Source organism: Zalophus californianus, chromosome 12 (assembly GCF_009762305.2).
Source record: "Zalophus californianus isolate mZalCal1 chromosome 12, mZalCal1.pri.v2, whole genome shotgun sequence".
In the NCBI taxonomy this organism is placed as follows: domain Eukaryota; kingdom Metazoa; phylum Chordata; class Mammalia; order Carnivora; family Otariidae; genus Zalophus; species Zalophus californianus.
In genome coordinates this window covers 77,132,629-77,160,268 of record NC_045606.1, presented here as the reverse complement: position 1 = coordinate 77,160,268, position 27,640 = coordinate 77,132,629, and the positions used below count along the sequence as shown (strand labels likewise).

General features: G+C 37.2%; 1 protein-coding gene across 5 annotated transcripts in view; it reads right to left on the bottom strand.

Annotated features, from left to right (window-relative positions):
- The window catches only part of CPED1 (cadherin like and PC-esterase domain containing 1), a 269,698-nt gene that overhangs the window by 96,571 nt on the left and 145,487 nt on the right, over positions 1-27,640 (bottom strand). For all 5 annotated transcript variants that reach the window (XR_003516534.2, XR_003516535.2, XM_027574292.2 and 2 more), the window contains 2 exons: positions 27,405-27,588; positions 25,380-25,548 (listed from right to left, as the gene is read on the bottom strand). Coding sequence is in view for 3 of the 5 variants with exons in the window: in XM_027574292.2 (XP_027430093.2) it covers positions 25,380-25,548; positions 27,405-27,588 (353 nt within the window). In the remaining 2 variants the exon portion in view is untranslated. The remainder of the gene's footprint in view (positions 1-25,379; positions 25,549-27,404; positions 27,589-27,640) is intronic.

Sequence of the window (27,640 nt, the reverse complement as noted above, 5' to 3'; positions counted from 1 at the left end):
AATTAAGTTTATGAGTTTCTCTAAATTTAGACATTACTTTTTTTATTTGATAACCCAAAGTATTATTTCTATTATCAGTTAAAACAAACTCAGCCCATTGGAAAATATGTAAAGATGCATTGAAGAAAAACAGACACTTAAGTTTGAATAATTTTAATGTTTTGGTACAGGAGTTCTTCTAAATTTAAGTGGTGGAGGAAGATTAACATCTACTGAGTATATTAGAAAGTTTTTAACCAACACTTTATAAAATCATTTAACAACGATGAAAACCCACTTTGGTAGGCAATATTAGGTTGAGAGGCATAAAGATTTCATCTTTTGAATTTTAACAATTTTAACATGGAAACTTATTTTTCATTACACTTTGTACTTCCCTGTCATAATACTTATGACAATTATAATTAATTTATTATTTGTATAGTTACTGATTGAACATTAGTTTTTCCCACTAGACTCTGAGCCCCATGAGGACAGGGATTGGGCCTATTTTAATCCATACCACATCTGATACATTGTAATAATAATAATAACAATAATAACTGTTAACCTTTATTGAGTAGTTATTACTTTGTTGGGTCCTGTTTTAAGCATTTTATATATATTACCATAAAGTTTATTTAATTGTAATTGTTGAGGTAGTAAGTACGTAAATTGATAATGAGTCAAAAAAAAGTAAATTTATATAGAGAAGCACAAAAGACCTTTTTTCCCAAGCAGAATGGGACCTATGGTGAGGGGGCTTGTGAAGATTACCTACCCCGCATAAATGATAAAACCAGGGCTCAGAGAGTTACAGCCACCTGCTTAAAGTCACAGAGGAATATCAAGAATGTAGATTTTCTGGTAATGTGTCTCATGCTCCTAAATATAGGGTATCTCATCAACTTTGATGCATTAAGTTAATCATTCTGAAAACTATGTGTATTTCTTATACAGATTTATTCTGCATCACTCATACACTCATTCAACAAACATTTGCTGGGCATCAGCCTTGCACCACTGTATTTTGCAGGGTAGCAGGGATAATCAAGACAAGGGAGAAATATGATTGGGGAGATATGCCTGTAAATACGACTGTCACTAAGGTGTGGTCAGTGTAAAATAGGAAAGTATAGGTTGGGGGGGCGGTTAATGGAGAAAATAGTATCTCCCACAGGCATTGATAAAATCATTTGTTTTAGTGGAACTCTCCCTAATGGGGAAAAGAAAGAAATTTCAAACACAATTCCTTTAATGTTGTAAAAAAAATTGAATCTATCTTGGATATTAACTCAGAATAGTTTACCAATGCCCAAGAGAAATCACATCTCAGCACTATTATCCTGAACACAGAATGAAAAGCATCACTTTGGCTGCCACTCTTCCTCTCTGGACATATTCACCACAGATGGATGAGATCATTCATTCATTCATTTATTCAACAAATATTTACTGGATGTCCATCATGTGTCAGGCATTCTGTCAGGCACTGGGATACAAGAATAATGAATTTAGAAGATAAGTCATTAATTTTCTCAGGGACCGCATTATATTTGATATTCTTTTTTTTTTTTTTTTTTTTTTTTTTAGATTTTATTTCTTTACTTGACAGAGAGAGAGCACAAGCAGGGGGGAGAGGCAGAGGCAGAGGGAGAAGCAGACTCCCCGCATGGGGCTCGATCCCAGGACCCTGGAATCTCATGACCCGAGCCGAAGGCAGCCGCTTAACCGACTGAGCCACCCAGGCGCCCCTATATTTGATATTCTTGTTTCAATGAAAAATTCCATGAAAACGACTTTTTTTTTTCCATGTGGCCAATAGAGGCTACATCTTTTATTGGAAGATCTAATTTCATTCAACCAACAAATGTTTATTAAACATCTATTCAGGCACTGGATTCAGGAATAAACACACCAGACAAGAATCCCTGTCCTTACTGAGTTTTACATGAGGAGTCATCACAGGGAGATGAGAGAAATGGGATAAATGATTATTTAATTTGGAAACATGGAAACAAATGACTAGAAAAAAATCAATTCCTTCCATCAACCTGACTTGATTAATTCCAGAATCTGGGCCCCTTCCTGATAACTGCCGTGGGTCAGAGGCTCACCTGGAATGCTCACCGGTATGGTAAAAAAGTGGAGAGTATAAAATGGTCCAGGTTATAACTCAATGGAGAGTAAATCAGGTGATGGTAATAGTTGTCATCTGGCAAGACAGACCTGGGATTGCCAGATCTTGACCAGGAATGAAAATGCAGATTTTTATGTGAATCTTTTGATGTTTAAGTTCTGGCACCTAATTAAAAAATGAAAATCATATATATTTTTTGGAAAATGATATTTTGATCAAACATTTTATCCAAGCTTTATGAAAACAAAGAAGCTTGGATTATCTGCTACTTTCTAAAAAAACTAAATCTAATTCAGTGCTATACTGTTTTTTTTTAAAGATTTTATTTATTCATTTGTTTGAGAGAAGGAGCATGGGGGAGGGGAGGGGGAGAAGGATTAGTAGGCTCCCCGCTAAGCGGGGAGCCTGATGCCTGCTTGATCCCAGAATCCTGGGATCACCTGAGCCGGAGGCAAACGTTTGACCAACTGAGCCACCCAGGTGTCCCAATGCTATACTGTTCTTAATATAAAATAGAAAACTGTATTTAAGAACAAAAATACATTTTTAAAAAGGAAAATAAACAGGACCAACAATTTCAAAAGTATAAAGTTGTTTCTTAATTAAAGTTAATTTTATCTAATTACCTTCCTTATAGAGCTTAATAAATTTATTTTAATTTTACAGCCATTTTAACACTTTCTTAGGAGTATGATTAAAGCTAATTTTAACTTATTTGTGAAAGCTATAGGCAGCTTGTTAATTTGTTTGACAGTTTCATAAAACGTGATGACCTGAAATCTATTTAATGTTGAAACATGTATACATATTTATTCATATGTGCATTTTGACTTGTATATCAATTGCATTTCATATTTTAAAAAAACATTGTAATTTTAAAGCTGTTTCACAAGAGAATTTTGCAAGTATGTGCACATACACTGACATTGTATTTGATATTAATTTAATTATTATCAGCCATTATGAATTTAGAAAATAAAAAGACCTAGTTAAGCTTTTAAACTTCAGCTTGATTTTCCCACTTCTTATGACCATGAAACATGTGTAGAGTTTGTCATATTAAAATGTCTAGCTTTACAAATAGTCTTCCTTCCAAAAAATTATGTAGGAACTTGTTTCGGCAATTAAAATCATGTTTTAAACGTGTTAAGAGAATCCAGAATTTTGATCCTTTGGATGGGGAAGACTACTTTTGAAATAGTCTACTCACTAATGTTTTAAGAACTGTGAATTTTAAAGAATTCATTTCAGATTTTCATAAAGTGAAAGTTTAAATATCCAATTGGTAAAGAGGTCAGCTGATAAACAGTTTTTATTTGAGCAACTCTCTCCACATATTAAAAACTCTGACCAGTAATAAATATTTATGCTACGATGGTGTCTAAAAAGTATGCCAGCAATGACGTACACTGCATACAAAGACAAGCTACACCGAGCAAGGACCTCAGGAACTGAGCTTAGCTCTTGCAAGTTTAAAGGCAATAGACTCTTGAGGTGAACTAAAACTAATGGGTTCGAGTAGGTTCTTTCATACCTTAAAATTGTTTAGGTTTCCTAGTAGGTTGTTTCACACCAAACTGTCTAACTTCTATAACAGATCCCAGATCTGTGAAGGCATCTGCCTCACATAGCTATAGATGCAGATCTATTATCTGCATTAAGTCTCCCAGTCAGACTCTGTGCGGTGATCCTTTTCAACAATCCCATGATCTTAAACCTGATATCCCACCTTGCTAGAATATGATGCCTATAAATTACACAAACAGGCAGAAACTAGCAGAGGGTGAAGGATTCACTCTTGGTTACATTCCAAAGGACTCCTTTTTCCATAAAGAAATGAATTCTGTTGACAGCCCCTTATTCTTAAGGTTCTTCCTCTTTCCTATGGGGGCAGAGGGAAGTTTCTTATGCTCTTTTGCCATCATCATCCTGGCTGCACTCTGATTTCATGACCTCTGAGTTAATCCTTCTTTTTTTCCTATTAGCAAGTGTAAGCAGGCAGACTTCAAACGAACTGCAATAGGTCACAAGGTTTAATGGGCACGGAGATAATCATCTAAATTACATTTCTAGGCCTGATGGGCTAGACAGACTTAGAGGGTGACTTTACCAGCATATTCGCTGTTAATCAGCAAGATTGGTGGGTCTCAGAGTGTAGCTGCCTTTGCCTTCCTCCCTGAGGGGCTGGGCCATATTGACTGATTAGCGAAGGCAGCTGCGTGAACTTTCTTCTTCCACAAAATGTGTCGTGTCCCCAAAGGACATGAAAGTCAAATGTGGCCACACCTCAAACACCAGACGCACTCTTTTCATCTCTGTGGAATTATCTGCCCTCTACTTGGAGATCATGATCCGTGGCACAACAGTTGTTGCTGATTTTCACGATCTGTTAACACTTAGGAATTTTTACATTAAAGAACTTTTTTCTACATTTATTTCCTGTAGCATTTAGGATAATGTCATAGCCTATTGTATATTTTTTTTAACCACATGATTCTTAACTTTACAAGGAAGAAGAAACATGGAATTACTCTAAAGATAAAAGGAACCAAAATAATTTCACCTCCTAAAATTCAAAGATAAACATCTCCTTGGAACTGGCAGAGAGAACATCGTCATGAGCTGTTTTACAATACAGGCTCATCCAATTTGGTTACAGATTTCAGCTTATTGTCAAAGAAAACCCCAGCCTTTCCTCTGGTAGAGTATGATATTAGAATACAATGTTTAACTGAAACCCCCCAAAAGAATAAATGGAATCATTTAAAAGTAATCAATATGCCTAATATATAAATGATATAATGCAATATCTCTCATCTCAATAATAACTTCTAGTTTACAAACGGCTTTTCTATCCATTGTCATTTTATTCTTAATAACAACCCAGGGAAACAGGTTGGGACAAATACTATTATCTCCATTTTACAGATCATTAGCAATTTTCTGAGAAGTTAAGTGGCAACTCAATGTTACTGAGGTAACAAGTGATAGACCCAGCACAAAAACCCAGGTCTTCTGATGCCACACCTAATCCCTGTGTATCACTGAATAACATTGTGAAAAATGTGGTCTTTCGGTGGAATGTCTTGCAAACATTGGTCTTTAAAAAATGTCTTTTGGTGGAATGTCTTGTAAACAAATGGTCTTTAAAAAAAATACCATTCACTCAGAGAGGACCTATTGGCAAAGGTGGTAGATTGTGTTCACTCGATTAGCGTTCTAAAGTGAAAAAATCAGATTTACTAAACTGATTTAATAAGAAGGATGTTGATTTGTGAAAATAGCTACATACGTGACAGCATTTCTAAAAACTTGGATGACTCTGTATAGCATGGAGTTTATAAAAGCCACAAATACATGAAATCATATTTTCGTTTGATTCTGAAGAGACCATGTAGACATTTTACAAATGAAATACAAATGATTTTAGTGAAAGCCAAAATCAAAAGAAATGTTGGACTTTATAAATTCCAATCTTAAAATATTTTAAGACTTTTTCTGAATAGTAAAAATTTCATTTCCTCCCAACCCAAATACTATAAAAGAAGAAAAAGAAAGAAAAAATAACTTAGAAACTTTAGACTCGGTGGTGGTTAATCATCCAGAGGACAGAAGTAGGCAGAGGATGTGTTGTGAACTCTGTGGTGAGGACTCTTGAGGCTCGGGATAGAATGAAAGAGAAGGAAATTGGAGTGTAGAGGGGATGGATTTCTAAGAAAAAGACTTTCTAATGACGCACAGATTGGTCAAATGATTGCTAAACATATCATCACTCTTTCATGACTGAATAGTAGGAGGAGTGGGATAAAGATTATTTGAATATATTCATACAGTAATGTGTCACCAAACATGAGTCTGGTCCATTAATGAGCACAGACTTTATTTTCATTACTGAACAATTTAGAAGTTTCAAAATTTTAAAATTTGACAAAAAGAAGTGTACTTTTGCTTTTAGAAGTTGCTCCTACCAAAATGGATACAACAAACCAAACAATATCAGAAAAAAAAGCACTTACTGGATTCTTAAAATTTTTATCCAAAATATACTACTTTCTATGATGTGTCTTTTTTCTGGTGTTTGGTGAAGTTTTCCTTTTTGTTTTGTTTTGTGTTTTTTTTGTTTTCATAGGTTTCAATTATATTTAACAAGGGCAAATGAAACTAAAAAACATAATTTATGTTATCTAAATAATTATTGAAATAATCTGATATAATATGTTACATGTGCAAAACATAAATGCCTTTGACGGTATCGGAGAATTCAAGTAAAAAACACACAAAAAATCTTTGTTGTTCAGAATCACTTATAGGAAAGGTTAGAAAATGGTAAGAAAAAGAATGAAAACATATTTGTGCCAGAGAGAATACAGATCGATCAATATATGATTGAAAGTCAAGTTATGGGAAGCACCACAGTAGGGATTTATTTTGTTCCCTGGAAAACTATCTCCCTGGTGACATTACCTAGAAATTTGTGTTTTCACACACAGCAAGAGTTTTTTGAGAGGTAAAGATACAGGCATTCTTATCATGCAAGTAAATGGGCCACTGAAGAACTGTATTGAAAAGAGCATGCACCTGAGCTGCATAATCCTAAGAGCAGGTGCTTTCTACATGAGAAAGAAAGGGCATAACCTCAGGGATGGTAAAAAACTATGATTCTCAAAGTCCAGTTCCTGGACCAGAGGCCGGGGATCAGCATCACCAGGAAACTGATTAGACATGCACAGTCTTGGGCCCCACCTCAGTCCTACTGAGTCAGAGATGGACCAGGGCCAGCAAGCCATGCTTTCACAAGCCTTCCAGGACATTGCGCTGCACACTCAAGTTTGAGAATCACTAGTATAAGGAAAAGTAGTGACAGGACAGGAATGAAAGGAACGTGAAGGCGGCTGATGCTAGCAAGGGCAGTGAGCCCTGGTAAAAATGGGGGAGGGTATCATAAGCCCCTACAATGTGCACATGCAATCAGTGACACTTAAAGAAACCAAGATCTAGATGGAAGTGAACTCAAGAAGTGTAGTAGACTAGACAGGAATTGGATGGCAAGCTGTGGGTCAAATCCTCCAAATCTGCTTTGGACCACAGCCCCTTTAAACCTTGGGCTGAGTAGCCAACAGTGAGGCAGGCCCCGGGTCATCTGGAAAAGGGAGGGCTCACAGGATCTTATGCCCTTCAGATCAGACTTGTAACATCCTGAACTTTTGCTCCTCAGTATTCATACACACACTGACAGTGAAAGTAAGAACATAGCATCTAGCAGGAACAGACAGTGGGGTATCCTTCTAACCCTTCATTCCTTTTTTTTTTTTTTAAGATTTTATTTATTTATTTGACAGAGAGAGACACAGTGAGAGAGGGAACACAAGCAGGGGGAGTAGGAGAGGGAGAAGCAGGCTTCCCGCGGAGGAGGGAGCCCCATTCGGGGCTCGATCCCAGGACCCTGGGATCATGACCTGAGCCGAAGCCAGACGCTTAGCGACTGAGCCACCCAGGAGCCCCTAACCCTTCATTTCTTTGCAACGTATAGATGAGTGAGGTTTTTAAAAGTCACTGGCTCCACCCAAGCTTGTGATGCCTGAATTCTTTCTTTCATTTCATCACCAAGTGTTCAACTAGTCTATGCTTTGGATACTTTAAAGGGAAACATGTTGCCTCTGGAGAGGGCCTTTTTTATTGTCTTTGGAGAGCTACAGGTATGAGAACACACTTACTTATATAGAACCAGGAGCTGTCTTCCTGTTGTGAGGTTCAACAAAATACCAGAATTGGAGACATTTGTCATTTCTTTCACCACCTGTTACTCAATCTTTTCTCATTCAGGAGAATTCCTCTACTAGGAAAGCCATATACTGTTCCATCTGTTTGATAAATTAGACAAGGACATATGATCTGAACTTGGCCAACTGCACGTCCCACCCCAAGACTTTGATTTTGGAGCAAATGATATGAATAAGAAGTGACAGTGTTGAATTCATTTATTGGAATGGCAGAAGCAGCAGCCTGTAGGGATCTGGAAGAGGGAGGATCTGGAAGAGGGAGGGTGTCCAGTGGCAGTGGGAGTGAGGTGCCAGGAGTGACATCCAGACCAGATGGTTCTCACGGTGTGACACCGTCTGTGGCTTCCACTTCCTTTGATTCCTGTTTTCTGGTTCTTTAGTCTTCCCTCAATAGATTGATTCTGTAAGTTACCAGATATGTTTTATTTTTATTTTTATTATTTTTTAAAAGATTTTGTTTATTTATTTGAGAGAGAAAGAATGAGAGAGAGAGAAAGCACACGAGAGGGGGAAGGGTCAGAGGGAGAAGCAGGCTCTCCACCGAGCAGGGAGCCCGATGCGGGACTCGATCCCGGGACTCCAGGATCATGACCTGAGCCGAAGGCAGTCTCTTAACCAACTGAGCCACCCAGGCACCCCAGATATGTTTTAAATAAGTTCATTTCCTGCTCAGGTTAGCCAGAATTCATTTCTATTTCTTGCACCCAAAGTCCTTGACTAATCGATGGAACGTTGTGGAAGTCAAGAGGGTGCAAGAAATAATGAGTTTGACAGTAAAGATGTTGAATGTGACAGAGAGCTATCTAAGTAAAAGTGGTTCATGTGCAGTTAGAAAAGTGGATGAAGTCCATGAGGAGGTTGGCATTTCATAGCCATCTCAGGTTTAAAGTCCTAGAGCCTGAAAGAAGTATTCACAGAAGAAGATGAACCCTATATGGAAACTGTTCTTTGCTTCCCATCACCCATCTCTCTTGAAAGGGTATTCCTAATTTCTTTTGGTAAATGATTCCTATCCATACTTAGCTATGAGTTTTGGAAGGCTGACTTCTTACCAGTTCTAGAGATAGATACCACTGGCTTAAGTCAATCAATAGTAAATAGTTGGGCATAAAATCTGATCAAAGATAATGAGATTTGTACAGATTTTTCAAGAACTCCTAGGGATGTGATCTGAGGATATAAAGTCTAGTATGGCCAGAGCCATGTGTAGACATGAGAGAGGACCCACACTGCCCAAAGGCTCCGGGGTGGAGTCTGAGGGAGAAGCAACAACCAGAATGCACAGCAGTGAGATGGAGAGGAAACAGGGAACATCAAACTGTAACTGAAGCCAAAAACAAAACAAAACAAAAAACCCTCAACTTTTCAGTTACATCAGCTAGCAAATCCCCTTTATTATAAAATCCCAATGAAGTTGTGTTTTTAAGACTAGTAATATAAATTGTTTTAACCATTATAACCTTTCTCTCAACTGACATCCTTCCCACCTCCCACACTGATTAAATTTATTGTTTATAATATGAGTGAATTGGGTTATATCAGAATATACAAACTGGTGGCCTGTGAGTTGAATCTGACCATAGAATTTTTATTTATTTGTTTGGCTGAGAGAGGGTTCCTTTTTAAAAAGTATTACCAGTCTACAAATTTGGGAGGTCTTCCATTAAAATACATATTTTTGATTTCTTTTGAAGACTCGGCAGATCTGACAATACTGAACGAGAATTCCAAAATGGCAAAGATCGTCTCGAGCTAAGTAGCTGCTCTTCACTTTTAACAGGCCCTTTCCATTTGCCACAGTCCCTGCCACTTTCTATTGTCTCACATTAAGTCAAATTCTGTCAAATCTATTACCCTCCTCTGGAAGGATCTGTGTTTGCAATACTTTATGGTCTCTTAAATTATTTCATTTAAGTAAAAAGCAAACAAAGAAATGCAAACATAATGCAGGGAAACTGCTAATCTTGGAAGAAGAACTAACACATGCTTGAAAGCTTAATCATACTCTGTATATCAGGCTTACAGGAATTTATTTGGGGCAGAACATGATTTGATTATGAAAACACCCAAAGCTCTGATAATAGGCATTTTACTTTATGGCTAAGCAGGTTTCCTCATTTGTCATCTGGTGTAAAAATACTTTAGTAGTTTAAGAGCAGGTAATTGTATAAGATTCAATATCATGAGCTTTAAAACCAGATAGACCTGAATTTAAGTCCCAGGTCTGCTCCTTTTTTGCTGTGATAACAGTACCCATTGCATATGGTTGTTATGTATATAAAGTGATAAGATGTGCCCAACACAGCACGTGGCATATGGACATTTATTATGATAGACTGCTCTACTGCATGCGCTTATATTCTAATCATGTGTAATAGTTTTGGTTGAGGAGTCTCAACTTGTAAGGTATAAATAAGAAAAAATCTTATTCTTTCCAATTAGTACTATTATCACACTCCATTGACTGAACTACCCTCTTTTTAAATGGGCCTGACTCCCTTAATGACATTAAAGCCTTTTATCATTACGCTTTAGTCATTGCCAGTTATAAAAAGTCTCATTTTCAATATAAGGACTTGGGTCTATTCACTAAAAGTTTAATCTCATATTGGATCCAAAGCTTTCCCCAGGGAAGTGATTTGTAGCCCCTAGAGTTTATGATTGGATAGAGAGAGTGATAGGTTTAATTCTAAAGAGCTTTTACAGTTCCTGGCCTCTGGTGTATATATATATATATTCCTCCAGTTATTCAAGCAAACACTAATCTAGGTGTCGCTATGGAAGGATTTTGCGATGCAATTAAGGTCCAAACTCAGTTGAGCTTAAATTAGGGAGATCTAGGTCTAGAGAAGACTGAGAGACAAATTCTGAGAGTGATTCCAGGTGTGAGAGATTCTCCATTGCTGGCTTAGGAGACAGAGGGACCCACATAGCAAGGAACCCATGTAGCCTCTGGATGTGGACAGAAGCCCTTGGCTGACAGCCAGCGAGAAAATGGGAACTTCAGTCCCACAGCTACAAGGACCTGACTTCTGTAACAACCTGAATGAGCTCCCCCAGAGCCCCCAGATAGAAATTCAGTCTGACCAACACCTAAACTCACTCCTCTTGATTTGAGACAGGAGGAAGGAGAGGAGAAAAGAGGTATCCTTTTCAGTGGTCATCACGGTTGATGTAGCTCACCGTCTACCCTTGATGTAGATGGGGGTCTCCTCAAATCAGCCCTGATGAAGAAGCAGCTATCTGGGGCCTGGAGAGTCTCAGCTCCCTTTTCCACTGGAGCCTGACATACTTATAGCCTCAGGGACCTTTTGGTCCCATGCTGATTCCCTGATAAGCCTTCTGAACCTAGGTTCTTCTACCTTCTACAGATTTGCTTCTGGAGGCTGTGACATGGGACAGATAAACATTTAGTCCTAGATATACCTCAGTGCCTCTAGGTACAGATAAACCTCTAGGTCCTTGCCCCTTCTCAGCCTGGCAAACCTCACCACCTGCAGTGTCTCAGAAAGCTTTTCTCCCTGTCTGGTAGGACAAGGCCATTCCGTAAGCTCTGCAGCTAAGCAGACATCCAACCAGGTAAACAAGCACCTTTCTCTCCTTGAAGTCATCTCCAAAACATCACAGGTGATTACCTCAGAGAGGAGAAACTGTGACGACTCCTCTTCCTTCCTCCCTTGGGAGCAGAAGGGAACAGGTAGCCTGTCCTCATGAGGAATATAAGACCCATGGGTCAGCTCTTCTCTCTCAGTGTCCTCATACCTGTCTTGTTGCTGAGTATGTGAAAGTCTGAGGCTAAGAAGCAGGCTTTCTTTTTACTGAAACATGAAGAATTTAGAAACTGCATTATTTGGTAACCTTCAGGGACAGGAATGATGCTATCATTACTCTGTTACAAATGTAATAATGCATGTTAACGTTTTTGAAAGGGTCTTGTTCATATGACCTAGAGCATTAAAAAAATAGAACATGTATTTAATTTTGTATCTAGCTTGGAAGTATCATTTAATTTTATAAATGTTAATTAAGAACCTTCTAGACAGGGGCAGCTGGGTGGCTCAGTTTGTTAAGCATCCACCTCTTGATTTTGGCTCAGGTCATGATCTCAGGGTTGTGAGATGGAGCCCCGAGTCGGGCTCCATGCCCAGGATGGAGCCTGCTTAAGATTCTCTCTCTCCCTCTTCCTCTGCCTCTCACCCGACTCCCCTTTGTGTGCGCGCGCTCTCTCTCTAAAAAACAAACAAGCGTCTAGACATGTGGAGCCTTCTAGACAAACAAACAAGCCTTCTAGACATTAGGTTTTGGCCTAGAGAAACTGTATGTGTGTGTTTGTGGGTGTGTGAGTGTATGTGTGTGTGTAAATGCATGGGCAAGTAGTAAAGTGAATGAGAGAGAGAGGGAGAGGCAAAGAGGTAGCACAGAGACAGAGAGTAAGCTCCAGGAACAGATTATTAACCAGCTCTAATGTCACAGTAAAGATACCCACAAGGAATTCACCATCTCGAACAATACTGTGCTAATGGGTAGGGGAAACCACTCTATTTAAAATAGGATTTGAATGAGGTCGTGAGTGCTTGTTCTGGTAAGAAATAAGCAGTTTCATTTAAAAATATACTTAAACTAAACATTTTAAGATTTATTATTTCTTTAAAGATTTTATTTATTTGACAGAGGGGAGACACAGCGAGAGAGGGAACACAAGCAGGGGGAGTGGAAGAGGGAGAGGGAGAGGGAGAAGCAGGCTTCCCGTGGAGCAGGGAGCCCAATGTGGGGCTGGATCCCAGGACCCTGGGATCATGACCTGAGCCGAAGGCAGACGCTTAACGACTGAACCACCCGGGTGCCCCACATTTTAAGTTTTAAACATGTATATTCTTTCAAATACTTTCTTGGCATAATGAATCCATGTACTTAACCTAATGAATCCATGTACTTTGTTTTTGAAAAGAAACAATACAACAAAACAAAAAGTGAATAAACAAACACCAAGTTTTGATCAAGTCAGAGGTCTCTGATCTCCTGAGAAGTGGGATCTCACTGAGAAGAGACCATTACTCTGTACCCTTGGATCTTGGAGCATTTTTTGAAAAATCTGAGTTTTCAAATTAGAAAGATGAACCACAGGGATGTTTTTTATTCTTTTTTGAACATGAAATTTAAACTTTAGAACATTTGTTATTAAAATATAAAAAGCGAAATCTTTATTCTGTGGGTCTGCAAAAACAACTTTTGAAGTAGGATGTATCTATCAACATACTTATTAGAGGCATTTTTTCCCCTACAGTTTTGGAGAGAGCCTGAAAACCAATGCCAGTATGGTTTAGATATTTATAATTGTTTACACATGTTTCAATAACAAAATATATTTGGGGGGTTGGTACTGTATTTTTAGGATTTAGGACAGCTGGAAATTATTATTATTATGGTTAAAAGTGTTTTTACTGGATAATGGTGTTAAAAAGAATATAATCTTTCAAATGCTTCCTTCTAACATGGAACACATATTATTTTATTAAGTTGAGTTAAATATGGATTGGCTATTGCCTGGTCAGTTACACATGATGGTATCTAAGGAAATAGGTTCTCAGAGAAAGCATCAAATAGAACATGACTGTGGTTTATTGTTATTGATATCATTGTTATACATAAAAACCTTAGTACTCCTTCTAAGGGCTAGGTAGTTAAAATTCCACATATTGCAGTGACAGATTCTAATTAAATATTAAGAAATGGGACATTGTTTCCAATCATGATACAATGTACCAAATACCTTGGAGATGTGTAAAAATTCTTTTGATATTTGCCAATCCAGGAAAAAAGAGTGATTAATAAGGGAATCTGTGGCTCCCAGAACCCAGAGTGTTTCTTGTAAGGAGCCAGACTACATTGAGAGCCAAGAGGAAGCAAAGTTCAAAGGAAATTCATCTAATATTTGTGCTCTGGTTATGAAAGGGGTGAGAGGCTGCTCATCAGCAGCATGTGGCCAGTTGGCAAGGAGGGCTGTGGGCCAGGCAGAGGGGTTAGTGTGATCACAGACGGACTTAGCATGGGAAAGAGGATGCCAGAGAGTCCTAGGCAATGCTTGCTATTTTGGGGGCTTTCCATGAATCATTTTTTCATTCTGTGCCAGTGTTGACGTAGACAAATGTATTTGTTGATTGGCTATTGAAGATTTGCAGATTACCAGAGTAAGTCTCATCTTTGGGGACATCACTCTCAAGGAGGATTTTCTTTTTCTTTTTCTTTTCTTTTATTATTTTTTAAAAAGATTTTATTTATTTATTTGACAGAGAGAGAGAGACAGAGAGAGCAGGAACACAAGCAGGGGGAGTGGGAGAGGGAGAAGCAGGCTTCCCACTGAGCAGAGAGCCCCATGCAGGGCTCGATCCTAGGACCCTGGGATCGTGACCTGAGCTGAAGGCAGACGCTTAACGACTGAACCGCCCAGGTGCCCCAGGGTTTTCTTTTTAATAATGATTTACAACTACCTCTAAATATAATGCCTATTTTCCATTAAAAAATTTTATTTATAGTTTTTATATTTTGTTATATCAAGAAGATGCCACTAAGACTCAAAGAAATAAGGGTATGAAATAGAGTGCATGTTCTAAAGAAGAAATAGAGATCTATTTTTAGTCAAGCAGAGTGGTCAGCAAATTTGCGACTGATCATTCATTTAATACATTTAGAAATAGCAAGTTTTGCATTGGAGACTTAAGGATATGGAACTGGCTCAAGATCTCAGGAAACATGTGAAGGTCTGGGTTCCAAAAGTTCTTTTACATAAAGTACAACTACTAACTGTCGAAAGGTTTGATAACCAGCCCATAGGTTCTCATCCTCACTTTGCTACTGATTGGCAATGAACCTTGGTAAATTATTAAGGATAGATCTTGGCAAGTTATTGAAGCTTCTTCATATGCAGAATGAGGGGCAGAATAGCCAAGATCTTCCCAACTCTGAAGTTTAGTGTGACATTGGAATACAAGATTCACAGATGACTTTAAAATAAATATATCTGCTGCCCACAGAGCTATTGGTCAATCCTGCCGCTAGAGACATGCCTGGCTACTCACACCCTCCTCTACTGGTATCTTCCCACTAAAGGCCTGGGCCACTGGAGCCCTTCTCCCACACAAAATCATGGCAGGGTCCCCTGGCATACTTATCCCCTCCTCAGGACCCTTCTAACTGTATTAAACATCACATGTTAGGAGGATTTGGATGTTTCCTGTAACCTAACCTCACTTGTAAATTTTCTTCTATAGAAAAAAATAACTACAAGTTCTAAATAACAACCAACACAATAACTTTTGGGGCCAAAGTCTTTTGGGAACCATCTATTTATTTCAGCATCTAGTTTTGGAGTGGGATGCAGTGACTAAGAGCAGAGCTTGTAGGGAGCAGAGCCTGCTGCTAGTAGGTAGCAGAGCTCAGGAACCAGGCTGCCTGGGTTCCCCAACGGGCTCTATCTACTACTTTTGTGAGTAGCCAGGCGTGTCTCTAGAGGTGGGATTGACCAATAGCTCTGTGGGCAGCTTATGTGACTGTGGGCATGTTTTCTGTAACTCCAATTCTCCATCTGCAAAATCATTGGGCGTTATCGAAGTATTTGCCTTGTCAGTGTTTGGTTTGGTTTTGAGAACTGAGTGAATGAATGTAAAGCAACTAGAATAGAACCCAGCACATGGTAAGCCCTGAAAAAATGTTAGATACTACGCATTTTAAATAGTCTCAAAAGTGTCAAATCTCTCATCTGTGAAGATGTATTAGCATTTGGGAAAAACCTAAATGTCATTTGGAACAAATTCCGATTTTAAAAAAGTGGGGGGGAGGTTAGCTGTTTGGGTTTGAATTATGATGTGAATGTATAGAATGGAACACATTTTCTCATTTAAGTCATTATCAGGTATGGATATGTTTATACTGTCTTTTGAAGTGATGGCTTTCAAAAGTGATGGTACTTTTCGAAAAGAGATTATGCATATTAAAAATTAAATTACATTATAGTTATACCTTCTGTCTGATGTTACATAGGTATCTTTGTCCTTTGCTGCTCATTTATAAAAATGGCACAGGGAACATTGATCTCCTTACCTTTAATGGAATCTACCAGATAATATCTGTGAAAGGGTGTCCCTGTGCTTGGCAAAGAAATACGTCCTCTCTCTTTGTGAAATAACTCTCTAATTCTCAGTCTCTCAATGAGACTGCTTATATGAGGTCAAGGGGTCATACATATGAAATTAGTTGTGCAACTATTGAAATTAAAACACATTTAGGACAAACTTCACACTCAATTCTGGAAGTTTCATTTATTACATTTACTATAAAATTTATTGTATAATTTAGCACAGGTAGTTGTTCTGCAAAGCCCTTCATGTTTCTGTATCTTATTAAATCTAACCTTCAATATAAGCCATTTAAAAATCTCCAATTCAGTTTGGTCGAACTCAGTTTTGTTTTTTTTTTTTTTTAAAGCCGATCTTAAACTTTCCTCTTATACCAAACCGAAGGCAGTTTATTTATCTATTTATATTTTGCAAACATGTATATTCCAAACTCCAACAATATTAACTCAGTTTTTCCTTAAAACCGTTCTATGGGATCAGTACTATTACATCCCTATCTGAGGGATGAGAAACCTGCCCAAGTTCTCCAACGTGTAAGTGGTGAACTGTGACTCAAAATCAGACTGTACAAATAATATTTTGATCAAAGTATTTAAGAAAGTTTATTCCACTGAAAGAAAAAATTTCCCTTCCTGGTTTTTCTTAAACCTGTGAAATCAGGGCCTCTTAACTCTAGCAGTAATTTAACTTTAAAATAACCTATGAGGTCTGGAAAAATAATTCCCAAGCCTTTGGGGTGGGGGTGGGGTAGACGAGGTAAAAACACAGGAATGTCAGTGAAAGTCTGGCCCCCATTGCTGAAGAATGAGATCCTAAAGAGTTGGGGGGCCACTGGGGTGGAGAGACCATGTCTGCTTTGAAGAATGAGGTCATGTTCAATGTTTTAAACTCATTAGTCCTGCCTTAAAAAAGGGTGTGGATGAAAAAGGAAAAAAAAAAAGACAAATTAGCATCAGTTTCAAAAGAAGTTAAATATGTCAGGCAGTAAAGTGTCCTAATTCTGCCTTCAGGGAATGTATGTCAAACCAACTTGCAGTTCTGCAATTGGTGAAACCATCTGCAAGGAATACCCCATCCCTCGTTCCTGTTCCTACAACACACACCTATTGAAGGATATGTTACAGTTGGTCAGATGCATGTGGAAATTTTCTCAGCATTACCTAATTCAGCCACTGGGCCAAGCTTTCTTTGAACAAAAAACAATTTGTTATAGCCTGATGAAAGAAAGCCCATCAATGGCTTTGACTAATGAGGACAATATAAACAGTCCAAACGACACAGTATTCATTTTCCCTGTGTTTCCAGGACCACCATTACCTACAACGCATAACCGCTTTCTCTGAGGCTGTAAAAAGAAAACAATGGCCAGGGGTCTCATCGTGGATGTTTATTTCCAAGGCAATGTTCGACCTGCTGGCATTTTGATTTGAGAACCATAATAACTGCTGATTCTCTGGGCTAACAGAGATTGTCGAAAAACCACACATAATCCCCAAATGGTATATTGTTATAGAGATACTAATTTTTTTTCACCATGAAAACAATAAATGAAATAACATATAGAAACACTTAGGAGAGTCTCTTGGACAAGGTAAGTGCTCAATAAATTGAATTATAATCATGTGTATTTATGCCAGAAGTGAAACCGTCCTTATTCTGCTTGTTGCTGCTAGTGATATTCAGCATCAGGTTGTGAGTTACTAGGATAGGAATTTTTTATCCGCGGTTTTTCCTAAGTTTGAAATTGTATATGGCATTGTGTATGCTTGTGTATTATTACTTGGAACAAAGGGTAAAAACTTTCATCAGATACGCAAAATGTTAAAGACCACCGGCCCACAGGAATCGTTTTGCTTTAACTTGTCTTACACAGAGCCCAAATCTGTTGTTTGACGAAGCCACAGACGCTTATTTAAACATGAGTTATGGTCTAGGCTTGGCTTAGGAGGGGGAGGAGAACTTATAAGATGCCTAATCCAGCTCCCATGCTCTCTCCCCTCTCTTAGCACCATCCTCACTATCCTGCTCTGTACCTTTGCACCTGAAAAAGAAGACATGGAGAAAGAGAGATACAAGATCTAGGGGCCGTTTGGAGCAATTAAGCCCACAAAGAAGCAGGTATCAGCAATTGGAGTTATCAACAAGAAACCCCATTTATCCGCTTCCCTGTTAGCCACAGTTTCCCTCGAAGTTTCAAATGTCACATTTGAAATCTGGTTACTCTAACAGAATATTTTATTTGAAGACCTGTCAGTGTTCTTTTCTATTTCCCTGTACAGTTCACAAATCAGAGGACTAATTCTTAGAATGCCAAACAGAAACTTCAAACGAAAATGAGTGTACGTATACAGCATAAGGCTGTCCTCAGAACCTTCTGGATGCTGAAGCCAGGAAGACTCATTCTCCTCCACGTTGTATTGGTGGCACTGCACTCACGGTAGTAAAAGTTTGTTTCTTCTTGTAAAGGGAGCAGATGTGACTTGGAGAAACATGGAGAACAGATGTGCTGAACAAAAGCTTTTATTTAAATGGTAATTTATCTGACCATAAGTTACATTAACTCATGAGGTGAGTGTTTAACATAGCTTTTTTTCACCAGCTCAAAAAGATAATTTATATAAGCACTAAAACAGATCATGAACTAAAGTACACACCCTCCTCATCTTCGCTGGCTTTTTAAGCAAACAATGTGAAATAAAAATTCCCAAGCCTCAGATGTATGTGAATGCTTACTGGCCACTGAGGAGCTTACTGCCATCAAAATGTCTGGGTGTGCAAACTGCTCATGGAAATGACATTTCACTTCCCTTGCTACTACAAAGGCTCTTGAAGAATGCTGGTAAAGCTGTGCTCAGTCCCTGCGCACAGACCCTGAAACACCTGCAAAGGGCTAAGTGTTTAAGTCAAGAGCAATCGACAAGACTTGAAAGAATGCCTACAGCCCGGGTCATTGATAATGATATGGATGTCTTTGCTATACATTCTTCAGAGTGAAGTAGAAGAGTAGGGCCAAATTCTCTATTATGCACAATGGGAACCGTGCCTATGGCACACAGTACTAATATTAGGAGCCCAAGAAAATGTTTGAATTTCCTTTATAACTAGAAGAAAATAACTGAACTCTTCAAAGTGTGTGTGTGAGTACATGCACATATAATATATATTCATCTTTATACTGACACAGTTGCAAAATATAATTTTAAGTATTTCTTTCATGAAAGAAGGGGTCCACAGAGGCCAAAGTGCCTGGGACTCATGAACATCTGGAATGCAACTGTATGGATCAGCCCAGGTCACCCACTCTCCCTTCTAATTCCTAACCAGTGCTTCCTGTCCCAATTCCTTTACAATTCCAGCATCCTCGCTATTATTAGCTCCTACTTCTTTTGCTGTTCTCTTTCTTCCTTCTTTTTCTCCTTCCCTATATACCTGCAGGTAAGCACTAGAGGTACATCTTGAGAAAAAGAGTTTACATGATGATGATGATGATGATGATAACTGAATATTGACTGAGCACTTGATCATACACTAGGTTCATGATGAAACTTTGCATTTATCTTCTAGCTGAATCCTTAGAACAATTCGATGAGACAGGTTCTATCACTAGTTCTATTCTTAAAGATAAACTGAGGTTTAGAGAGCGTATATACCTTGCACTAGGAGACACAGCAAATTAGACCAGTTAGAAGCAGAGCCAGGACTGAAACCCAGGCTTCCCTGATAGCAATTATGGGCATGAGCCTTGGAGTCCAGGGCTTTAACCACTGGGTTAGGAAAATGGCCTGACATAATTTGCTAAGATGCAAATTTTGCTCTAATAAAATTATCTTGACAGAGAAAACTGACTTTCATCCTGTTCATAGAGCAAGAGAAAATTCTGACATTTACAGTGGAGACATTCTTTTCTACATGTGTGAGGACTAAATGTGGTGTTCAATCATAGCATTCTGGAACCTATTAATTTCCACTCATTAAAGTCAGAGAGATATCATAATAAATCACTGAAGGTGGAAACTGACACATGAAGAACCTGTTCTTAATACCTTTGAGACATACCACCAAAATATAAAACCCTTAAAATTAAGCATAAATATATGTTAATTAATACAAATAGAAATAAACACATAAATTTATAAATGAATATAAAAACGTAAAAGACCCCAAGACTTAATTTTCTCTTAGAAGGGAGGGGGTGAAGTAGATAATAAAAATCACCTGTATTATTGTATCTGTTTGTTGTGAGGATTAAATAAGAGTATGAAAGTAAGGTCCTTTCACACCGATAAATATGATAAAAGTATCATCAAAATGCCAGTTCCACAGTACATTCTTCTCACAATTATAAAGTACATGTGAACAAAGGGTTTTATAAGTTTTGAAAAAATATATTATAGATGTTTTTAATAGAAACAATAAGGTAGTGAGTTGTGTTAAATAGTGAAAAGGATCAACTGGAAATTGCTAATGTGTAATCAAGCATAATATTTATTTATTATTAGTATTAGTATTTTTAAAGATTTTATTTACTTATTTGACAGCGAGAGAGCACAAGCAGGGGGAGCAGCAGAGGGAGGGGGAGTGGCAGAGGGAGAGGGAGAAGCAGGCTCCCTGCTGAGCAGGGAGCCGATGTAGGGCTTGATCCCAGGACCTTGGGATCATGACCTGAGCTGAAGGCAGATGCCTAACCGACTGAGCCACCCAAGCGCCCCATCAAGCATAAAATTTTAAGAAGCCTGAGTATTGGAAAACATGTTTAACAATTAGTAAAAATAGTAGTTTGGCTAAGTAGAATTCCAATATGTAAAATATTAAACCTGATTAAATATTGGGACCAAGAAAGGTAGCCAGATACTAGGATATATATGATATCTAGTAAAATATTAGATGTTAGCTCTAAAACTTTTTCTTCCAATAGATACACTATGAAAGGGAAGACTCTGATTCCATAACATTCCTCATCAAAATAAGGATTATGAAGACCTCAGAATTTTGCAGTAATTCGAGAACATTATAAAAATTATCACTGTATGTGACCATGAAAACAAATTCTACTTAACTAAATCTTAACAGGTTAAATACTGGCTAAATGAATTTCCTAAACAGGTTAATTAGATTATAAGTGTAATAAGAGTTTCAGATTCTACAGTCCAGAGTCAAGGGGATCAATTTGAAGTCTGTCAGACCTCTATTCAAATAACACCTTTGCTACTAATTATGTATGTTTTAAAGCCTTAAGTTCTACATAAGTTAAGGGCAGGGACAATTATCACCTATGTTTAAAGTTGTGAAGAACACTAAATAAGATAAAAAGGTAAAGTTCTTAGTATCATGTCTGGCATATAATAAAACTTCTACAAATGTTGCACTGTATCTCCTACGGTATATGACATATTTGTAAGAGCAAAGTGTATAGCAGGTAATTAATAAACAGTTGTTAGCTGGGAGCCTTTCACTACAACACAGCCTTTATTGTTGAAAAATTGAATCACATTCTTCCAGTGTTATGGGGTAGGCAGGGTAACCAAAAAATCACTAAAATGAGTATTTAATAGATATTATAACTTTGGAAATGAACAAAGGTTTTTTTAAAGTAGTCATCAATAAATGCTCTTTTATTCTTTTACTGTGGGTGTTTGCTAAAATAGTAGACAATTATCACATGAATTGTTTTGTAATCTTTGTGTTGAGAAACAGTACAAAAATAAATGGGAAAATTATAAAGCATTTCCAAATACTGTAACTGGAGTCATTTACACATCACTTAATAGCTCTGCATATAGATCACTAACTAATTTTTTTAATAAGGCAGCAAATGTCAGTTTTAAATCTATAGCTAAATGCTGGACAAAACTTTTTTTAAAATGGGTTTTTTTCCTTTCCTTGGTATTTTCCTTTTATTAATTGTAATTTATTTTAAAATGAAGGCTGTTTCTAACAAATGGATCCCTGAAATATGGTCTCCTACGCTTCTGCTATATGACCTCTCTGTAGATTTTATTTATGGCCCTATTCTGGCACAACACTTTGGGGGCAAAATGTTTATGAGACCATAGATCATTTATACAAATCAATTTCTATGGATGCTATATTGTTATCCATGTCAAAACTTTTTGATTTGGAAAGAGATATTAAAAGAAATATCTCCCCATATGTGTTTTAATTTCCTTAGGACATAAATATATTTTATTAATTCCGAAGCATGACATATTCCAACCATAATAACAGTTTATTACTTTCTAAATCTTTCTTCCTAACAGCAAAACGTTATGCTATTTATGGGTAAATCAAAATGAAATAACAGTCTAGGTATGTTATATCACTTTTTATGTTTCATTAAGAATCATGTTTTTTATAATTGAATGCATATTTATGATTATAATTACATTAGACAGAAAAGATGGCAAATTAATGAGAAGAATAAAGAATTGTCATGGTAGTATCACTGACCATAGAAATGATTAAAAACACAAGGATGAGAAAAGAGAAGAGTGATTCTTCAACATTCAACATTGAAGGATTACCTCTAACCTATTCATACTTTGAGTAAATCCACTACAGATTTACTAGATTTACTAGTAGAAAGTACAAAAGCAGGCCTGTTATTGGTATATATCAGTGGTTCTTGACTGGGGTCAATGTTGTCCCCCATCTGACATTTGGCAACGTCTGGAGACATTTTTTGTTGTCACAGTTTGGAAAGGGTATACTTTTGGAATATACTGGATAGAGGCCAGGGATGCTGCTAAATAGTCTATAGTGCACAGCATAGTTTCCTAAAACAAAAAATTATCCAGCCCTCATATTGATAATGCTGAGGTTAAAAAGCCTCGGTCCAGATCTAGTTGTCTTATATCAGTCATATAAATTAGCCCTTTCTCCCTCACTGGTAATAACTAAAGTAAGAGTTGCCTCTGTGGCAACCATATACAAATTCCAACTGGCAATATAATTAGAAACAGACACCAAACTCAGATAGTTAATTATGGCTAGTAGGTATTTAACAGTATTTGATCATATAAATGATACAAAATGTCAATTAACAAATTAATTAAATTATCTTATTATTCACCAAAATGTCAAAGTAATTGATTTTTTGACTGGTATGCCTTATATTTGTTTTCCCTTCACTGATAGTCTTTTGGTGAAATGATAAAATGAATAGCTGATAACCAGAAGGTGAGAGAATGGGAGAAGGAGAAATTAGGAGGCTTGATTAACCACAAATTGAATACTCTTTTTTGGTTATTTTAATGTAGATTGCCTTTTAGGTTTGTTTAAAATTTAATAATGGAGTCCATTAGGACAAAATCTAATTTATAATATAAGGAAGAAATGTAATTTTTCCCTTTAACCAACAAATAAACTATAATTAAAGTTTAATTCATTTCCTTTGGTTTGCCACATACACACTTTAGGGGTTTAAATAGAATGGTCTACCATTTAATACGGTTTGAATCTGGATGTCAACATAAGAATATAGTGAAGCCCTACAGTTGTTGATAAAATAGAAAAAGAACAATTTAGAAGACCAAACATTTGTGAGTCTCATAATGTATATCTGTTTAGCTATGAATTTGGAAACTCTGAAATAGCTGAGAATTGATAGGAGTTCTGAAATTGTATCTCTTGCTCTTTGTATTCTGAACTTCATGATGGTATCAGCTTGCAGTGAAAGCCAAAGACTCTAATGAGATTAAGCATAAACGAGAAATAAGGGAAAGGTCTCTGGATTAGAACTGTCACTAGAGTCTAGGGTGAGAAAAATCCTACCTCTGCTATTGACTTCTCCCAGTTCCTGAGGCCACTCATGCCTCGTTAAGTATCTAAATCAATCATTATTATTCATTCATTATCTCTTCAGTCATTTGACAGTTTGTAAGGGAAAGCTAAAAAAATATTAGTGCTTATTAGACACTTTCCATGTTACAAAATATAGTACTGCTGTGGGACCACACATAAACTTTAAATTAAAACCTTTTGGAAAGAATTCTTATAAATGACTGAAATACTTTTCTGCAATCATCTATAGGATATACCCCACAAGAATTTTCTAATATTTTTCTTCATATTATAGTAACAAATTCCTAATATAATCCATTGTATAAGGTAATTGCATGGTAATTAACTTATTTCTGATGAAGGTAATATTTGAGAAGAGAAGCATGTCTTGGAAGATAATACATACTTCTCTACTAATGTTTTTCTCTTATATTATTGAAGTATAATTTATATTCAGTATATAATTTATATATATAGCAAAATACGTTTATATGTATTTTATATACAATAAGTTGCACAAATCTTAAGTGAATAGTTATTTGAATGTTTTATATAACTATACACCACCTGGTTATGGATGTAACCACCACCCAGATTGGGAAGCATATATAGAGAAGAGTGATCAGGCCAATTACCAGGAGCATAAATACACTCTGACAAATAATGGGGAGAGGGGGAAAGAATACTTATCTGGCCATTACATTTAAGGAAACACGGTATTCATCCTACTCACTGAGACTCAGTCAGCTACTTCTCTCTCTTACTAATCCTCTGTGCTTCAATGCTCCCAATAAGTTATCAGTCACTGAAACACGACATATTCGCAATTATGCTTTCTGAGTGAATAGGAGATATGCTAACATCAATTACTACTTCCCCAGAAGCACCTATAGTGAGGGTGCATGATGTGAGGAAATGTAGAAGGTTATACCTGGAATCCTAACAAAGGGAAGAAATGGAGGAAAGAACCACTGAATAAGACAAAGTCTCTGGGTCACATTCACCCTCCAAGATCAACAGGGCTACAAAGCGGTATGTGGTCGTCACAAGAGAAACTACGGCCTTTAGGAATGATTAAGATACAAGGAGTGCAGGAAAAATAAATCTACTCAAGCAAATGTAATTTCATTCATCTGGTATCCCTTCCACAAAATAGCTTCGTAAATTTTTCTCTAATCTTTAAAATAAACTCCACTGAACCTTGCTTAAAATTTCAGAGTAGATTCAGGTACAAATCCAAGAAACACAGCACAATTTAACATGGAAATATAAACTCGAGTGTAAAATCAATTTTATAACTCAGTGTGATCACTCAGACATTTTTTTCAATATTAAGCACAAAAAGTCCACTGAGCACAGGAAGTGTAGGGAGCAGCCACCACACTACAAAGAAAAACACTCACAAGGTAACTCACATAACTGCCTGGGACTCCTTCTCTTTGGAAATGAGACCACACTTTGGATTTGCAAGCATACATGTTTTTCCTAACAATTTTCATTTGGCATTTTTCACCTGGGTTAACAGATCACTCCCAATTCAACCCGAGTGCAAATGTAGAATTCACTTACCTGCACAAAACCGCATGCTGTGAAGTCTTCAAACAAGGGCAGACTTGGACGGTCTTCTCTGTAGATGGTGAGTTTATATGTGCTCAGGGTCGCCCCCTGTGCTGGAGATTCATCCACCACCAGCATTGAGATTTTGTTCATTCCCAAACCCAGAGGGTAGTTGGCAAAGCTAGAGAGAGAGAGATTTATTCATATGTCCATACGAATAATAAATATTGATATATGATGGATTCATACAATATTTATTTAATGCCTATAATTTGCGCACAAAAGCAGATAAGGTCTATACAACTTCATAAGAAACTTAAAATATGAAAAAAATTTAATTATGTATTTGGTATGCCAACAATTACTTTGCAGAGCAAGTCATGTCCTCTAGCAATCACCAGGAAGGAAACTAATTATTAACCACTTCTCAGGGTCATACATTATCTCATTTAATATATCAACTCTATGCCTAAAGTCCCATGGTAGAGTCAGGGCTGGTGTCCAGGTTGGTCTGACTTGAATTCTCTTTTCTTTCTACTAGACTCTCTTAGCTCCCAGGGATGCCAAATGCATTTCCTTCCCCACAGCATGGGAACATGAGTATTTTCCTTGCCATGAACATGGTATGTAATATAGTTCTATCTTCTGTTCAAAAATATAAACAAAAGAGTTGGTGACTCTCAAAAGAGTTGATAGAAAAAAATCCCATGAGACTAGGAATATTAGTGTTAGTATGTCCATAAATTGTCACCAAAATATTTGTTCAACCCCTGAATATTCAAAATCTTGAGGAGTTGGGAAATGGTAGAAGGAAGCTACCCTTAATGAGTCTCTTTAATATTTCAAATCACAAGATCCTCTCTTGTCACAACACTGTGACAAAGATTTGATCCAAACATTGCTAACAAAGTATCCAAAATCTATAAAGAACTTACGAAACTCAACACCCAAAAACTAAATAATCCAGTTAAGAAATGGGCAGAAGACATGAACAGACGTTTTTCCAAAGAAGACATACAGATGGCCAACAGACACATGAAAAGATGCTCAGCATCACTCATCATCAGGGAAATACAAATCAAAACCACAATGAGACAAACCTCATACCTATCAGAATGGCTAAAATTAACATAGGAAACAACAGATGTTGGCAAGGATGTGGAGAAAGGGGAACCCTCTTATACTGTTAGTGGGAAGGCAAACTGGTGCAATCACTGTGGAAAACAGTATGGAGGTTCCTCAAAAAGTTGAAAAAATAGAACTACCCTATGATCCAGCAATTGCACTAGTAGGTATTTACCCAAAGGATACAAAAATGCTGATTTGAAGGGATACATGCACCCCAAAGTTTATAGCAGCACTATCCACAATAGTCAAAATATGGAAAGAGCCTAAATGTCCATCGACTGATAAATGGATAAAGAAGATGTGGTATATACATAATGGAATATTACTCAACCATCAAAATAAGGTAATCTTGCCATTTGCAACAATGTAGATGGAGCTAGAGTGTATTCTGCTAAGTGAAATAAATCAGAGAAAGAAAAATACTATATGATTTCACTCATATGTGGAATTTAAGAAACAAAACAGATGAACATAGGGGAAGGAGAAAAAGAGAGGGAAGTAAACCATGAGACTCTTAACTATAGAGAAGAAATTGGGGATGGAGGGAGATGGGTGGGGGATGGGCTAAACAGGTGATGGGGATTAAGGAGGGCACTTGTGATGAGCACTGGGTGTTATTATATGTAAGTGATGAATCACTAAATTCTGCACCTGAAACCAATTTTACCATATATGTGAACTAACTAGAATTTAAATAAAAACTTGAAATCGAAGATTGTTAACAGATCAGTAGAGCACTGATATGTCTTCTTTTTTACCACATGACACCTGAAAAGTGGAAGGATTTCACACCCTGGCAATCTCTCCAACTAATCTGACGCTTCAGCTTTTCTCAACCTTCAAATATTGCTTCAAATATTTGCTTCCCACTATGATGTCTCCACTCAGCCCTGGTCAACATCTGCGTACCTTGGTCCTGCCCGATCATGCAGGTACACCTTGCACTGACACTTAGAAGTCTCCGCTCCAATTGTCACTGTGACCACATCAAATGGGACTTCAGAGTAATAATCTTTGATCTTTGGGTTAAATTCAGGATTTAGCTCCACATGTGGATGTGTGAGGATCTGCTTGATATAACATTGTGTGTCATCTGTTAAAATAAAACAACAATGGCAAAGAAAAGACAACTGTGAAATGGATAG